The following is an 18,308-nucleotide window of genomic DNA, read 5'->3' on the forward strand; positions in this document are numbered from 1 at the left end:
TGACAGCCCTCATCAAACACTTCATAGAATTTCATCTTCATTTGAAAAATCAGCAATGGATATGGTTTCACATTTGACTTTTATTTTTTCTTTTTAATTAATGAAGGATATACAGGGCTAGAGATGTTTCTTGGACACCACCTTGCAGAACAAAAAAATTAAATAGGTCATAGAATTAAAAAAATGAGACCCTATGAAACATACTTGTCTACTTTATTGTTGGGCTTAGCATAGCTTGTCAGTTGTAGTAAAGGCTTTCATTTCATGAGAGAAAGTCAGCTCAAACTGGATTTTTCTAATATCAGCCAAGTTTGCTCAGAAGTGAAATAATTTTACAAAAAAGACTTTTAAAACAACAGTCTCGTGAAATGTTGGATACTGTCATAAATGATGAAGATAGAGTGTAAAACATTGCTTCCAACAGTAACTTAACTGAATGTGTAGAAATATGGTCTTATTGATGCATAGTTAGCACTCTTCTTGTCCCCCTTTGCCTATCCACTGCTTATTTATTGTCATTTAATCATCAGCTGCATAGTAAGCTGTGATCCTTGCTTCAAATGTTTAAAATCCAGACTGCTTCAGAAGATGGTATGGGCAAACGTTTTCGGTGGGTTGGCATGACAGCTTTTCTTGAACTGAGTATTATGTGTGAGCTTCTGTTTTCATCTTGTTTTTTCATCTGAACATGCCTATATAGGGAATGAAGAATGAAAGGTGTATTTCTAGAGCAGATTCAGTTATGAAAGATGTAGATAGAGCCTACATCTATCTAATCAAGCGATTCTAGCTTGAGGAGGCATGGTTCTAACTCACAAATTGGTTTAGACCTGTCCAATGAGAGTAAAAAGGATGTAATCCATGAAGTTGGTAAGAAATTATTATTCATTAGGGACTGTAGTGACAGGACAAGGGGTAATGGGTTAAAACTTAAACAGGGGAAGTTTAGATTGGATATAAGGAAGAAATTCTTTATTGTTAGGGTGGTGAGGCACTGGGATGGGTTGCCTAGGGAGGTTGTGAGTGCTCCATCCCTGGCAGTGTTCAAGGCCAGGTTGGACAAAGCCTTGGGTGACATGGTTTAGTGTGAGGTGTCCCTGCCCATGGCAGGGGGGTTGGAACTAGATGATCTTAAGGTCCTTTCCAACCCTAACTATTCTATGATTCTAAATAGCTTCTCTCAGTATTAATTTCCGTCAACTCAGTATTAATTTCCATCAACTGGCTCAGAAGCAAATCCCTGGTGAGTTCCTGCACTCATTCTCTCCCAGTTTGACAGTAAGCCCACTGATAACTACTCTGGTTTGGTTTTCCCAACACCCATCTTAAAAGCAATTTCTGTAGATGGTATTTTACTAAATTGCAGCTTGGGTTTCAAAATCACATTTAGAAAAGTTTATAATTTCTACTGTCCTGCCCCCATTATGATGTTATGCAAAGACTAATTTGACACAGTTTTTTATTGACAAAACTATTTAGGATATTATATAATTATGCTTCATTCAGAGGGTGGCTACAAAGAAGATTGAGACTCCTTTTTCACAAGGAGGAGTGATAGGTACAAGTTTCTCCAAGAGGCAGTCCGGCTAGACACCAGAGGAAAATTTTTCACAATAAGAGGAATCAGCCATTGGAATAATCTCCCCAGGGAAGTTGCAGATTCCCCAGCAGGGGACACTATTAAGATACAGCTGAACGGGGTGCTGGGCCATCTAGTCTTTGTCATGCTTTGCCAAGACAGGTTGTACCAGATGATCCTTGAGATCCCTTCTAACCTAATATTCTATGATTCTATGATATAATTTTACTATCTTCCAAACTTCAAATGGTTTGTTTGCTTTATTGTTTTGTTTTGTCACAGAATGTAATGTCACAGAGTGGTTGAAGTTGGAAGGGACATCTGGGTGTCATCTGGTCCAGTTCCCCTGCTCAAGCAGGGCCACTAGGAGCCGGATGCCCAGGATCATGTCTAGATGGCTTTTGAATATCCCCAAGCCTGGAGACTCCAGCAGCTCTCCGGGCAGCATGTGCCAGCACTTGGCCACCATCAAAGTTAAAAGTGTTTCCTGATATTCAAAGGGAACCGCCTGTGTTTCAGTTTGTGCCCATTGCCTCTTGTCTTGATATAAACGAAAGGAAAGGAGCCTGACTGCCTTCTTTATACCCTCCCTTCGGATATTTTTTTCCGTAATCTCAAGTTAGTCTGACTGTTCTGCAATTCCCAGTTTTCTGATTTCTCTGAGTTTTAAAGATTGGCACTTGCTTTGGCTTTTTCTAGTCTCTTGAAACTTGATTTGTCCTTCAAAATTCTCAAAAAATAGCATCTGATAGTTCAGAGATTCTCTCAAATGTGTCTCTAAATATTCCTCACATCTAGCTAATTTGAAAATGTTATCTGAGGACTGTCTAACCTGTTCTCAGTGCCTTTTGTCTTCTAATCCCACTGTTGCTGAAGTTACGTTATCTGACTGATTGCAGTTAGTCTTTTTTGATGAAAATTAAACAAAGAAATTAAACAGTCATTTTCTCATATTCATCTGTTTTTAATGGATAGTTGATTTTTTTAATCCTTTTTTTTTTTTTTTTTTTTTTTTTGTGCCAGACTCCTTGGTAGTCTTAATTAGCTCTGTAAGTGCTTTGGGAATTTGGTTTGTGCTTAACTTGTGACGATAATATTTATCCCAGTGTAGTGTATTTTGTTCCTTTGAAAGAAAAAAAAAAAGACTTTTAAAACTTAATACTGCACAATAAAGTTGTTAGACTAAGTGCATTATAAATATGCAGATTTACTTGAGAAAAAACATCAAAGCAGAAATAAATAGGACATTCACTTTCCTCCCTTACCACAATTCAGTTACATGTAAAAATCTGTAACTTCAGGAGACCTGATTAAAAAGCGTTAAAAGTTAACTGTTTTGAATGGATGTTTCTTGTAACAGCTTTAGCTAATGTTTCCCATTTAAAGCCAATGTTCTGGAAAGGGGATTTTTTTCTTTTCTAACTGTAGAAAGGACTTGAGCTTGTAAACTTCCGAAAGAGTCATATGAAATGGAAGCAAGCTGAATACAACTGATACTTTTCAGACTGCAAGTGGTAGTACCAAAACCCCAGAATTTGCTGGACTGTAGAATTGTCACTTCTCTTAAGTAGGGAAAAATAAAATAAAAAAAAATATGATGGAATGCCTATGTACTTGATGCTCAGGATGATGTTAATATTCGCCGTATGGATTGGTTAGGAAGTCTGTTTATTCTCAAAGTAAAGAACAAGATGATTTTTAATAGGTAATGTTACAAATGTTACCTCTTTGTGCTGAACTAGAAAGCAAGCTATTGGTCTTGCTGAACAGAAAAGTTAAGAACTAATGTATATGTACTGCACTCTTATTTAACTTCCAATTGCATGAATAAAGCATTGCCAAGAAAAATGCCATCCAAAGTGTGCAGGTAAAGAAAGGCACTTCAGTGATGAATTTTTCCTCTTACTTCACCAGGGGTATTTGAGCATATCTGCTGTTAGAGAATTTACCCAATAAACAAGCTTTTGTTACAGAAAGAAAAAGAAAGTCATAAGCAAAGTCAGGGAACATTTCTTTGCTTAATGAAGAATAATGCTGAGGCCATAAATAAAAACAGTGTAATTGTTAGAGTTGTAATAAGTTGTGTCATCTTGACCATTTCCAATTAAAAGTAACTTTCTAGTATTTTGGTCAGTACAGCTAGTGTGGTAAACCTGTGCAAGTAGTAGCTGGGTTCTGAATACAGGGGCAAACTAACAAACATTTATATCAGTATTGGAACAGTTTGAGTTTACTATATGGAACAAGGATAATTAAAGTCCCTGGAGGTGAAGCAGAGTATGTGGCAAGACACACAAGGCATACATCACAGTATCACAGTATCACAGTATGTTAGAGATTGGAAGGGACCTCAAAAGATCATCTAGTCCAATCCCCCTGCCAGAGCAGGAACACCTAGATAAGGTTACACAGGAATGTGTCCAGGCGGGTTTTGAATGTCTCCAGAGAAGGAGACTCCACAACCTCCCTGGGCAGCCTGTTCCAGTGTTCCATCACCCTCACTGAGAAGATGTTAAAGATTACATGTGTGTTAGCAGTGTGTTTTAAGTAATGACAAAATTCCTATTTCAACTTGGTCTTCAAATTTCTTAAAAAAAATTCTGATAATGCAGTTTCACTTTCAGAGATTCATATTTTACACAAGCAAATTCATTCACAGGGGTTCAGTAGGAAATATTTCAGATTCGTTTAGGCAAGCAGGCTTTGAGGAAGTCTTCCAATTTTGGCTGCTTACAAATGCAGAACTGAAAAAATAATTAGATATTGTGCCTCGTCAGTGAAGCTGCTGCAGTGATGAAAAATGTATTTTAACTCCTTATTATCACTGCTGTGAGGTGGAATTTTTAATGATAACAGATTCCTTCTCTATTGAAAAGTAAAATTTAACATCGTAGCATTTAGTATAGTCAAAATATTAACCTGGAAGTTTGTGTGACATGATTCTGACAAAAAGGTTAGCACTTGGAAAAGGCAGGAAGATAAAATCTACTCATACACAATAAGATCATGAAATATCTTACTGTGTGTGAGTAAGATATCTAAAAAAAATCTTGTGTAAGATTTTTTTGAGTAAGATAAGATTTAAATAAGTAAGATATCTCAGCAAAAGTATTTGTTACTGTTTGTATAGAGTAGAAGAGCCCATCCCCACCTGAAGATCCTGCTTCCAATTAGGCTATGTTCACCAGTACTCAAAAACATATAATTTGTATCTGGTCATTCACAAGTAAGAGTAATCTTTTCTAACTTACATGCTCCTAAGATAGGTCACAGAAATGAATATGTTCCATTGATTGTAGAAGGAGCATGGGGTGAATAGTTCACACATATACATCATATTTTTATCTATCTAGCACTAGATGAGTCCAGTCCTCCCAGCAGTGTCTAAAAGTTAATTAGACAGGAGCATGTTTGAAAAGAAAGTTAGAAAACCTTGAAGCAACGTTTTGATTGTACATAAAATCTACTAACCATTTTAGAAAAACATTATGGGCAACTGCGCTGAATTTAGAAACAAATAAGGACTTTGAAAATTATACATTAAAACAGAATGAGATATTAGTCATAATACATTAATTCACTTATACCTTCCTTATTACCAGCTTAAAAGTCACTTTTGCAGTAGTACATGCGTCTGAAAGCATTCTTGGGTTGGATAAAACCTGCAAGAGCTATGTTCCTAAGAGCTTGCAAGATTATTTTATTGATTTGCAATAAGACATAAATGGCTTTAACTGTTCATGTTTTATTGTATGTGGCTTTTGCCTTGTAGGTAAATACTTATCCTAGTTTCAAAACTGGAAATTTTTCCACATGAAAGAAAATCTAACTTCTTCTGTATTTTATACCTAGTCAAAACACTTTTTTTGCATTGAAAAAAAAGGGGCTATTTAGCTATTTGCTACTACAAATATTCAGCACACAGTTGAAAGAGACAGTATTCCTAATCTTTATCATGAGTGGAGGACTGGTTAGTGGTAAGAAATCAAATCAGAAGTTAAGGTGTCTCAAACCCCCATGCATTTCAGTGACAACTTAGTGCATAGGATAAAATTTTAGGATTTTTGTATTCTATGCATACATCACTGTCCGTCTGGATCAGGAACACACTGAATGGGAAGACATGCAGAATAAAATTGAAGTAGGCACAACCATGACGATAGAAGATTTAAAATTACTTAAACCTCTGTGAAACATCTTATATCCCTTTCAGTTCTGGAAACCGTATGACAGTGACCCTTTTCAACATGGTGTAATTACAAGTCATAGCTGCCACTGATTCATCAGTAGGGTGGGGTGAGTCACAGTGTCACCAGATAGGATGGTACCATTTCCCTTCCGCTGAAGAAAGTGAAACCTAGTTCTGCAAGTGAAGGATGAGTGCTTTTAATTGAAGGCATGAATGCAACTGAAAGGTAAAATCTTATTAGCTGCAGTAGGAATTAGCAACAAGGAACAAATTACTCTTAACATTAAAAATTAAAATCGGTACTGCATTTGGTGTAACGATCTACTCATTGGCCTGAGGACATTGCTAGTAAGGCTAATGTCTTTAAGCAGTGGTAAAAAGTATCAAGCTAAGGCTTACAGTGAAATGGCTTACCAACAACCACAGACATCCTTGATCCTCCCTCCTTGCTTATCTGTAGGATACAGCTGTTGTTGAAACCAAGTTAAATGTTCTTGTCTTACAGAAGCAGATTGGCAGGGATACCAGAAAATAAATACCTATCCCCTATATAGGGACCTAAAAAAAGAGAGTGATAATTTAGGCCTGAAAGAACTCAGGAAGGCCAGTCAACAAGCTGACAAGTAAGCCTTTTGATCTTCTGGTAATTTGGATAACTTTAAACAGTCTTCTCTAAAAAAACATTAAATTTATTCATTTTATGACACATTTATTGCAGATTAATTACTCTCTGCTGCTTTCTTGCCATTGTAAAATCTAATGAACATAGAAACTAAGGAAACATTTTGGAAATGAAACATCACAGAGCTGGAGACTGGAGGCGTTATGATTCTGCATGTTAGCATTCTATGATTCTATTCTATTCTAATTACTTCATGCTTACATTTTATCCATTTGACAACAGGAAGAATGAAGGACTCAAATGTAAATATGTTGGGGTTCCTCTTAGTTTTACCAATTCCTACTGCTTATTGACACCACTGTGTAATCTCAGGAATTTCTTGGTCCTTATCTTGTCCCTTTTGTTCCTCAGTAATGTCAAGTCATAATCTTGGGATATTTCCTCTTTTTCTCAGCCTTAGTGTTGTTAATGTCAATTAAATGCTTCCGACCTCTGCAGTAATATTCCATACTATAAAGGGACTGCAGTGTTAGTCTTGCTGCCGATAGTCTGTACTTCTCTCTCCTGCTTTGTGCTTCTGTCTGTAATTATACAAGAGAACGTATTGAAAGATTTTTTGGCTGGAAAAACATTCTTATTTATCTGGTATTCTGAGTTGGAAAGCAATAAAGCCTGTTTTCAGACCTTTAAGTTGACATTTTTTTGCTTCACATTACTTTGGGTGTCATCATTTTGTTCCTTTAATCTTAGACAGCCAGTGGTGAGAGGAAGAACTGGAGCTTCATGCTACATTTCTTTCCTTGCTGAACATAGTATAGAAATACCTGGTGTTTCTCTTGGCTGAGCATGCCCACATGAGTGAGAAAGGCAATGTAACTCTTCTGTCAGGAATTCAGATCTATTTCTGATACAGTTTTGGTTTACCAAGGACCCTTTGTGTAGTTATCAGAATACTGTTGCAGAGAAGATACATATTTGTTCCTTACCAGTATAGATTCTGTGAAGAAAATATGGTTTTAAAAAACATGCATTTTTTGTTGTGTTTTCCCTCCCTCTTTATGTACATCAAGTTCTCCTACTGCAACAAGCGGATTACGGCAATGTCTTAAAGCAGACAACCAGTGGTTGTGTGGTTACTGAATGGGATCTTTGCCTGCAGTAAAATTTTATTTTCCAAACTAAATGTGACAACAGAATTACGCACATAAACTGTTTACAGGAGCTGAGACGTATTTACAACAAACAGCATGGTTGCATTCTGCCCAGGACTGGAAATCCCTTTAAACTCTAACTAGTCATTAAAACATGAGTTGCCCGACCCCAGTGTGCACTGAAGTCTTGCCCACATGGTTCTCCACATGCCATACCTCAGCCAACGTCATTTATTAATAAACTTCCAAACCGATAAGAAACATGGCACTTGATGAAATTTACCGTAGGGTTCACAGTGGTGTTTAAACTACTGCCTTTTAAAACTTCATGATGTGAATTATTTTTGAGAGGAAAAAGAAAATTGTGCCAAAGAAGTTCATAGCTGAGCTCAGAAAGGTTTGTACAAATAGAAAAATAGGTAAAGTGAAAAAATTTATGTGACAAACTAAAGAGAAGAGAGAGTTGCCCTGACAGCAAAGAATGCTAAAAGCATCCAGGGCTGTATGAACAGGAGTGGACTCAGTAAAGGAAGGGAAATACTTAGTCTCCTGTGCTCTACTCAGGATTTGTGAGGCCACATCTGTAATACTGTGTCCGTTTTAAAGTCCCCAGTTCAAGGAAGACATCACTAAATAAGAGGCAGTTAGAGGAGGATCATCATGATGGTAGGGAGCTATAGCACTTGCCCTGTGAGGAAAGCTGGTCTTACTCAGCATGGAGAAGGAGATGGCTTCAGAGGGACCTGCCAGAAGTCCCCAGTGCCAATGGGACAGCATCTCTTCTCCATCAAGATGATGGAGTCATACTCCTTTGTGCCCTTCCTGAAGATAGGAGTGAGATTTGCTGGGTCTTCACATGTCTATCCCAATCACTGTTATCTTTCGATAATTATTGTGACTTTGTAATGACATCAGCCAACTCTCTCAGCATCCCTTCTTGCAGGGTGGATCCCGTCAGGTCCCATGGACCTACGTATGTGTACTTTGCTGAAGTGTTCTGTAATCTCTCCCTCTTCCACCAAGGGTAGATCTTCCTTTCTCCAGGCTTTCCCCCTGCTTCTGCAACCTGGGATTCCTGAAGACCAGACTTGCTAGTAAAAAGTGAGGCAAATAAACCATTAAGTACTTGAGCCTTTTCCATATTCTGTGTCACCAAGGCCCAGCCTCATTCAGCAGATGGTTCTGCCCTTGACATCTCTCATCAGGTTCAATTCCAGTCGGGCACTGGTTTTTCTAACTGTCTCTGCACGCTCAGACTTCTGTCTGGGTTACCTGTCCCTATTTCTACCTTCTTTATACTTCCTTTTTATGTTTGAGTTTTGTCGGGAGCAGCCTGTTCCTCCATACAGACATCCTGGCATTGTTGTTCATCTTTCTGATGGTTGAATGAATGCTTTTGGAGCTTGGAGAAGGTGATCCTTGAATGTTAATCAGCTTTCTTGGGTCCCTCTTTCCTCCAGGGCCTTATCCAATGTGACTCTTTTAAGCAGATACCTGAAAGATCTGAAGTCTGCTCTCCTGAAGTCCAGAACTGTGATCTTGTTTTTTTGTCCTCCTCCATCCCCTCGCAATCCTGAACTCCATAATTTCATGGTCACTGCAGCCAAGGCTGCCTTCGGCCTTCGCATCTCCAGTGAGCCCTTCTTTTTTTGTGAGTGTAAGCAGACCATTTCTCCTCACTGGTTTCTTTATCACTTGGATCGGGAAGTTGTCACTGATGCTCTCCAGGATCCTCCTGCGCGGTTTGTGCCCTGCTGTGTTGTTCCTTAGATTAGTTAAAGTGTCCCGCAGGTGGACCACGACTGTGAATGTGAGGCTACTTCAAGCTTTGAGCAGGAAATTGGACTAGAGAATTTCTCATGTCTAGCCTGGATTATCCTATGAACCCGTGATTATTGTTCATTTCTCAGATTATCATATGAACATATGGTCATCTGTGTTTCTGCTCCAGTGGGGAGATTTAGTGTTCAGCTAGCTGTGAAAGGAAGCTTTCTCATAGCATAATATGCCACTAGTATAGGGTTACTCGAACAACAGGTCATGGTCTGTATGTAGCCCATCAGGACAATTTTCAGGCTACTCTTAACATCACCCTTTCTAAGGAGACTGAGTGAAGTGTGGCCAAATACCCTAGTGGGTGCAGCCAGCTGCCAGTCTCCCTGTTTCCCAGAAATGGTAGCACACCTCCATATCATGTGAGCAGGAGCATTTCTTGCTGGGAGAGGAGGAAAATGGTTGCAAGATGCTTTCAGCCTCTGCAGTTCAGACCACACACACTTTGCTTGCACATGTGTGACAAAACTTCAGATGAATAATAATAACTTTAAAAAAAATTGTTTTTCATTTCTGAAAGGGTTGGTTGAAAATTATGTAAGATTTGTCTTGAATATTGTCCCCAACAACATTATATTCACTAGGATGGAAAGATAACCTGAATGTGCATTTAGCTGACTCTTCTTTCCTTTCATACCACTTTTCACCTTTCCAATACTGTGAGAGGAAATGCACATTCAAATACAGAATCTTACTCTACCCTCATTCTAACTCTGGGTGCTTATAAGGAATTGAGGGAACTTGGATGAGTATTAATACTTATAATAAGATGAGTGTTAAACTTTAGTGTATAGCATGAATTGCAAGAGAGGAATGCAGATAGTTGTTTTCTTTATATGTTGGAAACAGAAAAGCTTTTTATATAGTTGTTGTGGTTTAAACCCAGCCAGGCAGCTCATTCACTCACTCCCCCCTCTTTCCTTCCCCCGCTCCCAGAGGGACTGGGAGGAGAATCGAAAGAATGTAACTCCCACAGGTTGAGATAAGAACAGTCCAGTAACTAAGGTATAACACAAATCACTACTGCTGCCACCAATAATAATAATGATAAGGGAAATAACCAGGGAAGAGAATACGATACCACACGCCGAAACGAGCCCGACCAAGCAGAGAGTGCCTTTCTGGGTAACTCCCAGTTACATCCCGAGGCATGACATGCTGTGGTATGGAATACCTCTTTGGCTAGTTTGGGTCAGGTGTCCTGTCCCTGCTTCCTCCCAGCTTCCACTTCTCCCTGGCAGAGCATGAGACTCACAAAGTCCTTGGTCAGAACAAACATCAGTGTTATCAGCTCTGTTCCCAGGCCGAAAGTTAAAACCACAGAGCTGCAGCAGCTACTAAGAAGGAGAAAAAATGACTGCTACTGCTGAACCCAGGACAATAGTAAAGCATATTACAAAAAGTAATTACAAAAATTACAAAAAGTATCTGTTTTCTTCATGGACGCTTCAGTTTTTCTACTAAGCAATTGGTTATATTCTAATGGTTCTAGCTTGATTGGGTCATTCTACTTGAGTCTTGTTGTTTGTTGACCCTTAGAATATTCAGTTCTATTCCTGATGGATTCTTGCAAATGGGCATACACTGGGATTACATCCTAGTTTTATAAGATCAATTAAGTTGGCTGCTAGGTGTTTGGACATTTAAAATCTTTGTTTGCAATAAGGTAAAGAACCTGTTAACATTCCACATATATAGATGGTTTCCGGAGTAGCTGTTCATGCCAACAGATCAATGTAAGGTTCCTGCTGTGGTTACCTAGTGGAATCTAATTGAAAGCTTTCATCTAATTCCTCCTGGTTTCAGTTGATAATTTCCTCTTGCAACAGAGTAAATGTTTTTCTCCGTTTCCACTCATTGTTCAGTATAAAATGAGAATAGTCATCAATGAATCACATAAAATGTCAGCAGAAAGAAGTAAGCTACTATTTGGCATCAGGAAGGTGGGAGAGTTTGAGAAGAAAAGCTTCTCTGGGAAGACCAGGGCATTTATCTGGCACTCTTAGCTCTCAGCTGTGTGCTGGATATTCCCTCAGTAATACATCAGTTCTTGCTTCTATTTCCTTCAAGGACTTGACAAAAGACAAATAGTTAGGGCAGCCAAGAGAAATATATTTCATGACATCATTCTCTGGTGGATATGTTTAAGTTATTTAGTTCTGCTCAATTTTATTTCTTCGTTCTCTAATCTGTCTAAACTATGTGTGGAGATTCTGTGAGATCTGTGGAGACTAAATAATGTGCAGACTCGTACATGGTATTTTCTGACTAGGGAGAGAAAAAAACTTGTTTATCTTAACCTGTGTTGAGGAACCTCAAACATGGGAAGAAAATGGGGAACAGGTCTGATATAGTACTGTATGTTTACTGATGTATTTTTAAACAAGTGAGGTATACTGGCATCGTCAGGTGAAGACAGTATAAGCATTGCTGCATACTTCTAGTTGTATGTTGGCTAAGAAGTGAAAATGTTTTTTTTCCCCAACTGTATAATATGTCTGGTGATTAATTCTGTATCCATTATAAGTGCAAGACATCAACGTTTTACACACTAAGTTCTTCCATCCTCAGGCCAAATTTTGCAGGCGTAATGCAAAAATGCCTACAGAGCTGTGTGGGTGTATATAAACTCTAACCTGAACATCCTGAAGTGTTCTCAAGTGGGAGGGTAATTTCGCCTCTGATTTTACTGATGTTTCTTATGAGCAAGTAGTGCTATTTCCCTCAACCTGTATGAATCGCGTGTGCTCTACAATGTGGGCTGTTGCTCACTGGAGGATTAAGCAGGAGCAACAAACCTACTTCACTTTCTTCAAACCTTTCATGAGTGACAGACATCTCCATCATCTTACAAGTCCTAACATTTTGATGTATAAAAGCAGCCTTCCGGTTCATCCAGAGGAGACTGCCTAGGTCGTCAGAAGTGCTTACATTGCATTTGGATCATTTACAGAAAAGAACACTTGTGCTGAAATCCTCAAAAGCAAATCAATTTTATGTATAGTCTCAGCACTGTTAAATTAAGCTATCCTAAGTACCTGCAGTAGCCATGGTATCAAAAACTCTAGATTACTGCAGTTCTTTGTCTGGGATGTGGTACATACTGTACTTTGATTTTAATGGAGCCATTTATACAGATTTTATATTTTTGCATAAAACTCCTCAAGGCGAATGGAAACAAGTGTAGGTTAAAAGTTTGTGCTTTTCAGTGCTTTTTCTATTGCAGAATTTTGCTGGCTTTCTTAATTGCTAAATTACGCAGTTTCTTTGTCTTTTAGAATGTCGGGTGGTGAAATCCACTTCCTATACCAAAATAGCTTCGACTTCCCGTAGAAGCACCACCAAGAGCCCGGGCCCATCCCGACGCAGCAAGTCTCCTGCTTCTACTAGCTCAGGTAAAGCACATAAGAAATCTTCCTTAACAACAGCAACCAATCTGTTCCAATACTATTGACAATGCATTTAGAATTCCATGTTTCTGAGGAAAAACATTGATGCATGAAACAGTCCGTAGTAAAAATTCACTTGTTTTCTTAGTTGTATCTGAGATGAAGTGTCTTCCCAATACAAAATGGTTCTTCACTGTTCTATAAATCATGATGTGTCATTACCATGGTTCAGTTTACTTTATTTTCTGTGCATGATTTTGCTGCTAATACCTGAGCACTGACAAAAAGAAGGTATTCTTTGTACTAGAAACTGAATGAACACAATGCAGAAAGTAGTCCAAGTTACACAGCATAAATTCTGTGGTTGATTTTGCAATCATCTATTGTATTTTGTTTCTTAGAGTGTTAAGAGGCAGCAGTGAGGAAGGGATAGGTTGAATACAACGAGAATATTGAGGAAAGGGCGGCAAGTCAGAGAAAGAATGCAATTACGGATGTGAATGTGAGGTGCAAAGATAGCTGAGGAACAAAGAAGTCAGAGTTGACCTAACAAGTCAGTGGTACAGACTGGAGAAGACACAGCAAAAAGCTTTAGAAAGGTCAGTCTGAAGGGCCTTGATTTTACTGCAGTTGCTGCCACTGAACAGGGTACTACTAGTTCCTTCCTGCAGCTTTTTCCAAAGCAAAACAAATAAATAGACAAAAAATGCATTAGATAATTTGCCAGTATTGGTGCCTAAGAGTACAAATAATACTTGGTGTGGGCCAGTTGAGTAGTCCCAGTCCAGCATTTGCAGCACTGCTTGTGAATTTGGATTTTCCAAGAGGCAAGAGTTAGAGCTATCTGAAAGTCACTTCACTCTTTCTGCACTGTCTTCTGCCAAGAGGGAAGTGAATGTCATACTGGGACCTACATCCAGCACCCTAAGGTCTTTATAGGGAGGTGATGAGCACAATGGTGCTTCTAGCTGGTTTCACAGAGGTGGGGGCATGGGCCAGCTGGAACCATATTTTTTACAGGAAGACTAAGTTGAGAAAAAATGCTTCCTTACTCACAGAAGGAGGAAAGTGGGAGAGACAATGAGAGATGAAGGCGTAGATGTGGGTAGCAGGGTTGGGGGACAACGTGCCACTTGCACATCCTAAGAACAGCTGAAATAGAGAAACCTGAAAAGAGGTAATGGTAAAAAGTATCAAGTGCTAGGAACAAGGCCAGAGTAGCACTTTCTTAAGCATATATTAAGTATCTTTCTTTGTAGATAAGTGGAATAGAGTTTAATTTAACTTTAGCAAGGGAGGCCTTTTTTAGTGTGTGAATGTTATGGACTCTCTCTAGTCTTTTTCTAATGAATAGTCATTTGGGAATACAGGTAATGGACACTGAATGCTATGTGTTCACTTCTATGTGGAATAACTATCTTGCTATGCATAAAAAGTTTCTGCCATGGGACTAGCAACATTTTTGCCATGTTGACTAAGTGATGCCTTGTTGGGTTTGGTCCTGAGAGAAATAGTACTGGTTTTACTTAAAAATGCAAGCAAAGGATAGGTAAGTAAATCTTAATTTCCTGCAGGTCAGTTTTATGGTGGGTCTAAGCAGATTACCATTACATGTTCAGTCACTGCAAAAGATTAGGAGATTATTTTACAGCTTTTTTTTAAAAAAATGATGTTTTCATTATGCCATAATAATAATGTATCATTAAATTTATAGAAAGAAAAGAAACAGTGTAGTGGAGGTATTAAAAATGCAAACCATTTTGGATGGTTCTGTGCTGATGACAAATTTACCCATCTTAAAAATATCCTTTGTAAAAACAATAGAATTACAGGAAACAGGCACATACTAGTCTGTCAAAAGATGGTCCATGACCTTGCCTATGTGACATAATCATTTGGACACTGTAATTAATATTTTCTTAGAGAAAGACATTGGGCAAAGCCCTACAGGAATATATAGGATGCTAACAGAACAGTCTGTCAACTGGTAGGAGCATGAGTGAAGAGTTTGACCACCCTGTCTGTAAAGAATTGCTTCCTAATGTCCAGTCTTAACCCTAATAATAATACAGTGTTATTGTGATGTAGTGATATTGTGGTATAGTGATGCTAACATGTCATCACTATATTTTACTTTATTTTAGTTATTAAACTGTTATTAAATTACTGTTAGGGATTTTTCTTTCATTAGGGATAAATATAAAAAATGCTAAAGAAAAACAATAGATTCTTTGTTCAGATCAAAGATCATACACATTCCAAAATGAAAAGGTGTATAATTTTGTGAAGAGTTGTATCATAAAAGAAAGTTGAAAAAGTAGGGGTAAAGGGCAGGCAGAAAGCATTATTGATAGTGTACCCTTGAGGAAAAGCAAAGCAAGCTTTATGGAGAAGAGCATGTTGCTAATTAGAAAAAAATCTCATTCCTCTTGTTTGATTCTTGCTGTATTTTGAAAAGGCTATGCATTCTTGCTACCCAAAAGGATCAGATGTCTGCCTCAGTCATTAATCCGTGTCCATATCAAGATGATGCACATGGATAACTACATGGGCCAAAAAAAAAAGTTGCATAGACAAAGACTTTGTCAAAAAAAAAGTAAAATCTCAAATTCGGATATTAAAACGTTATTTTTCTTCTAATCAGGCACAGGATAACTGATTGGGATTAATTATTTTTAGAGTTAATGAAGGTACAGTCATAGGGTCATTTCCCTATTGTTAGGGAATCACAGAATCATAGAATCATAGAATAGTTAGGGTTGGAAAGGACCTTAAGATCATCTAGTTCCAATCCCCCTGCCATGGGCAGGGACACCTCTTACTAAACCATGTCACCCAAGGCTCTGTCCAACCTGGCCTTGAACACCACCAGGGATGGAGCATTCACAACTTTCCTGGACAACCCATTCCAGTGCCCCACCACCCTCTCAGTAAAGAATTTCTTCCTTATATCCAATCTAAACTTCCCCTATTTAAGTTTTAACCCATTACTCCTTGTCCTATCACTACAGTCCCTAGCGAAGAGTCCCTCTCCAGCATCCTTGTAGGCCCCCTTCAGATACTGGAAGGCTGCTATGAGGTCTCCACGCAGCCTTCTCTTCTCCAGGCTGAACAGCCCCAACTTTCTCAGCCTGTCTCCATACAGGAGGTGCGCCAGTCCCCTGATCATCCTTGTGGCCCTCCTCTGAACTTGTTCCAACAGTTCCATGTCCTTTTTATGTTGAGGACACCAGAACTGCACACAATACTCCAAGTGAGGTCTCCTGAGAGCAGAGTAGAGGGGCAGGGTCATCTCCTTTGACCTGCTGGTCACGCTCCTTTTGATGCAGCCCAGGATACGGTTGGCTTTCTGGGCTGCAAGCGCACACTGAAGATGGCTCATGTTCATTTTCTCATCAACCAACACCCCCAAGACCTTCTCTGTGGGGCTGCTCTGAAGCAGATGTGTAAGTGAGCCTGGGACATGTAGACAGTCTGCTTTGATTTAAGCACTTAAATGCCATCCTCAAGAGCTATTTACGTTCTTTGACATAAAATTTCAAGTGCTAAGCGGATTAAACCAACTTTTGGGTTGAACTGAATGTTTATAAATACAGTGAAGTCTACGAGTCCTTTGTTCTGAGCAAATAACCATATGGAATAATGAATTTTCCAAAATCCATCCCAATAGCTTTTGAAGTCGCTAACAAAAATTAAAGGGGTTATTTTGTGAGATTGCTCAGTTTATTGATTCTCTTTACTGTCTTTGTCTCATTTTCACATCTCTAAGTTTGGAGCAGTAGCATTTTATTGAAATTGGTGCCTTGAAGACAAATTCAGTAATGTTAGCAAATGATTTTTAGAGAAAATTCTGCTTGAAGGCCTGAGTGTCCCCTCTCCTGGAAAAGCCCCCAAGCACTGGGGGCACAGGGCTCTTAGTGACATTCCCAAATGTTTTAGATAAATTCCACCCTTTGGAGGTGCCTTTCTCTCTTTATTGCCTGTAAAGGCAGCATCTTCATCAAGCTTGAAAGCCCCATACAGAGCATGCCATAAAAACACTGTCCAGCTTTGCAGGTACATGGCCATGGGAGTAATAACATGGAAACAATGGGATAAAAAATGCTATCCCACAGGCCCTGTGGACAGCCACAGCAGCATGAGGAAAAGAGTGGAGCTATTAGTGAAAAGCAGGCTGCAGGTTTGGAGAGAAAGACCTTTAGCAATACCAGAGGCTACATTAGTGCTCAGTGCCATGCAAGTTCAAATCTGTGCTGTGGTCAACTGAGGGCAAGGTAGCATGTCTGTCTGTAAGGGAATGGAAGACACACTCTTCCCACTCTTTCTTGAGCTATACAACTTATATAGCAAGCAAAAAAGCTGCATAGAAGCATAGAATAGTTAGGGTTGAAAAGGACCTGAAGATCATTTAGTTCCACCCCACCTCACAATGGACCATGTCATCCAAGGCCCTGTCCAACCTGGCTTTACACCATTTCTTGATATATTTAAGAAGAATGTGTGCCTTTCCATAGGTGGTAGTGTTTACTTTTCTTTCTTCCATCTATGCTTTTTTCATTTTGTTGTGGCTTTTTTGTTTATTTGGGTTTTTTTTTGTTTGTTTGTTTGTTTGCTTTGTTTTGTTTTCTGTTTCTGAACATAGCATATGCTTCATGTGCTTAGATTTTCCTGGTAGCCTCCCTGGCTCCTGAGAGCAGATGCATCCGGTTTCTATATAGAAACACAGAATACTTTTTTTAAAAAAGAGTACATGCAAGCTAGGAAGATCTGTGGTAAGGACTGACTTCTCCATTATGTTTTGTTCAGTTTTTTATTTACATCTGACAGTGTTCCAAAACAATACCACAAGACAGCAACCTCGCTGCAGGAGGATCTCTTTCTGGTTTTTCACAAATGTATTTGAGGCATCTGCTTCAAAATGCTTTCAGTCTAAATAGAGAAGAGAAACAGAAAGATAGTATGACCTCCCAGGTGGGCTGAGGGCTGAAGTCCAGGTTGTTCAACCTGGTTCCATGTTGAACACATAATCCTGCCTCTATTTAATTTTCCTGATGTCTTCTTAAAGCCTGTAAAACAGTTTGATTTTTTTTTTTTTTTTAGTTTTGTTTTGTTTAGTTTGTTTTTGGTTTTGTTGTTGGCATCAAGTAGTATTTAGGAAAGGACATCAAAACAGAGATGTTGAATTTCAGTGAGACCAGGCGTCAGCTTGTTGCTGGTAACTGAAAATTATGAATGTCTGACAGCTATTCAGTAGCTGTCAGCTTCTGTCGAGCTACCAATTAACACCATTAGTGGCAGCCCCAGTGTAGGTGAAGAGACAACAGGTTTGAAGAAGAAAGCAGTGCTTACTTCTTCATGATCCTGGTTTTAAGAGCAGCATGAGACTTTTGGAGTTATTGTACCATTGATCCATTAAATTAAGGAAAGATATTGCATTTGGATGAACTCTTTTTAAGCTTCTGAAATGCCAACTCTAACTTTCAGGATTTGCTCTCAAAGGTAACTATTTTCTTCTTTTTTTTTTTTTTTTTTCTTTTTGGTTTGA

General features: G+C 38.8%; 1 protein-coding gene across 2 annotated transcripts in view; it reads left to right on the forward strand.

Moving 5' to 3' along the window:
- DCLK1 (doublecortin like kinase 1) overlaps nt 1-18,308 on the forward strand; it is a gene marked incomplete at its 3' end in the record, with an annotated part of 248,532 nt that overhangs the window by 161,715 nt on the left and 68,509 nt on the right. For both annotated transcript variants that reach the window (XM_080612416.1, XM_080612417.1), the window contains exon 4: nt 12,653-12,769. In XM_080612416.1, the coding sequence (XP_080468542.1) occupies nt 12,653-12,769 (117 nt within the window). The remainder of the gene's footprint in view (nt 1-12,652; nt 12,770-18,308) is intronic.

Source organism: Psittacula echo (assembly GCF_963264785.1).
Source record: "Psittacula echo genome assembly, chromosome: 3".
Taxonomy (NCBI): Eukaryota; Metazoa; Chordata; class Aves; order Psittaciformes; family Psittacidae; genus Psittacula; species Psittacula echo.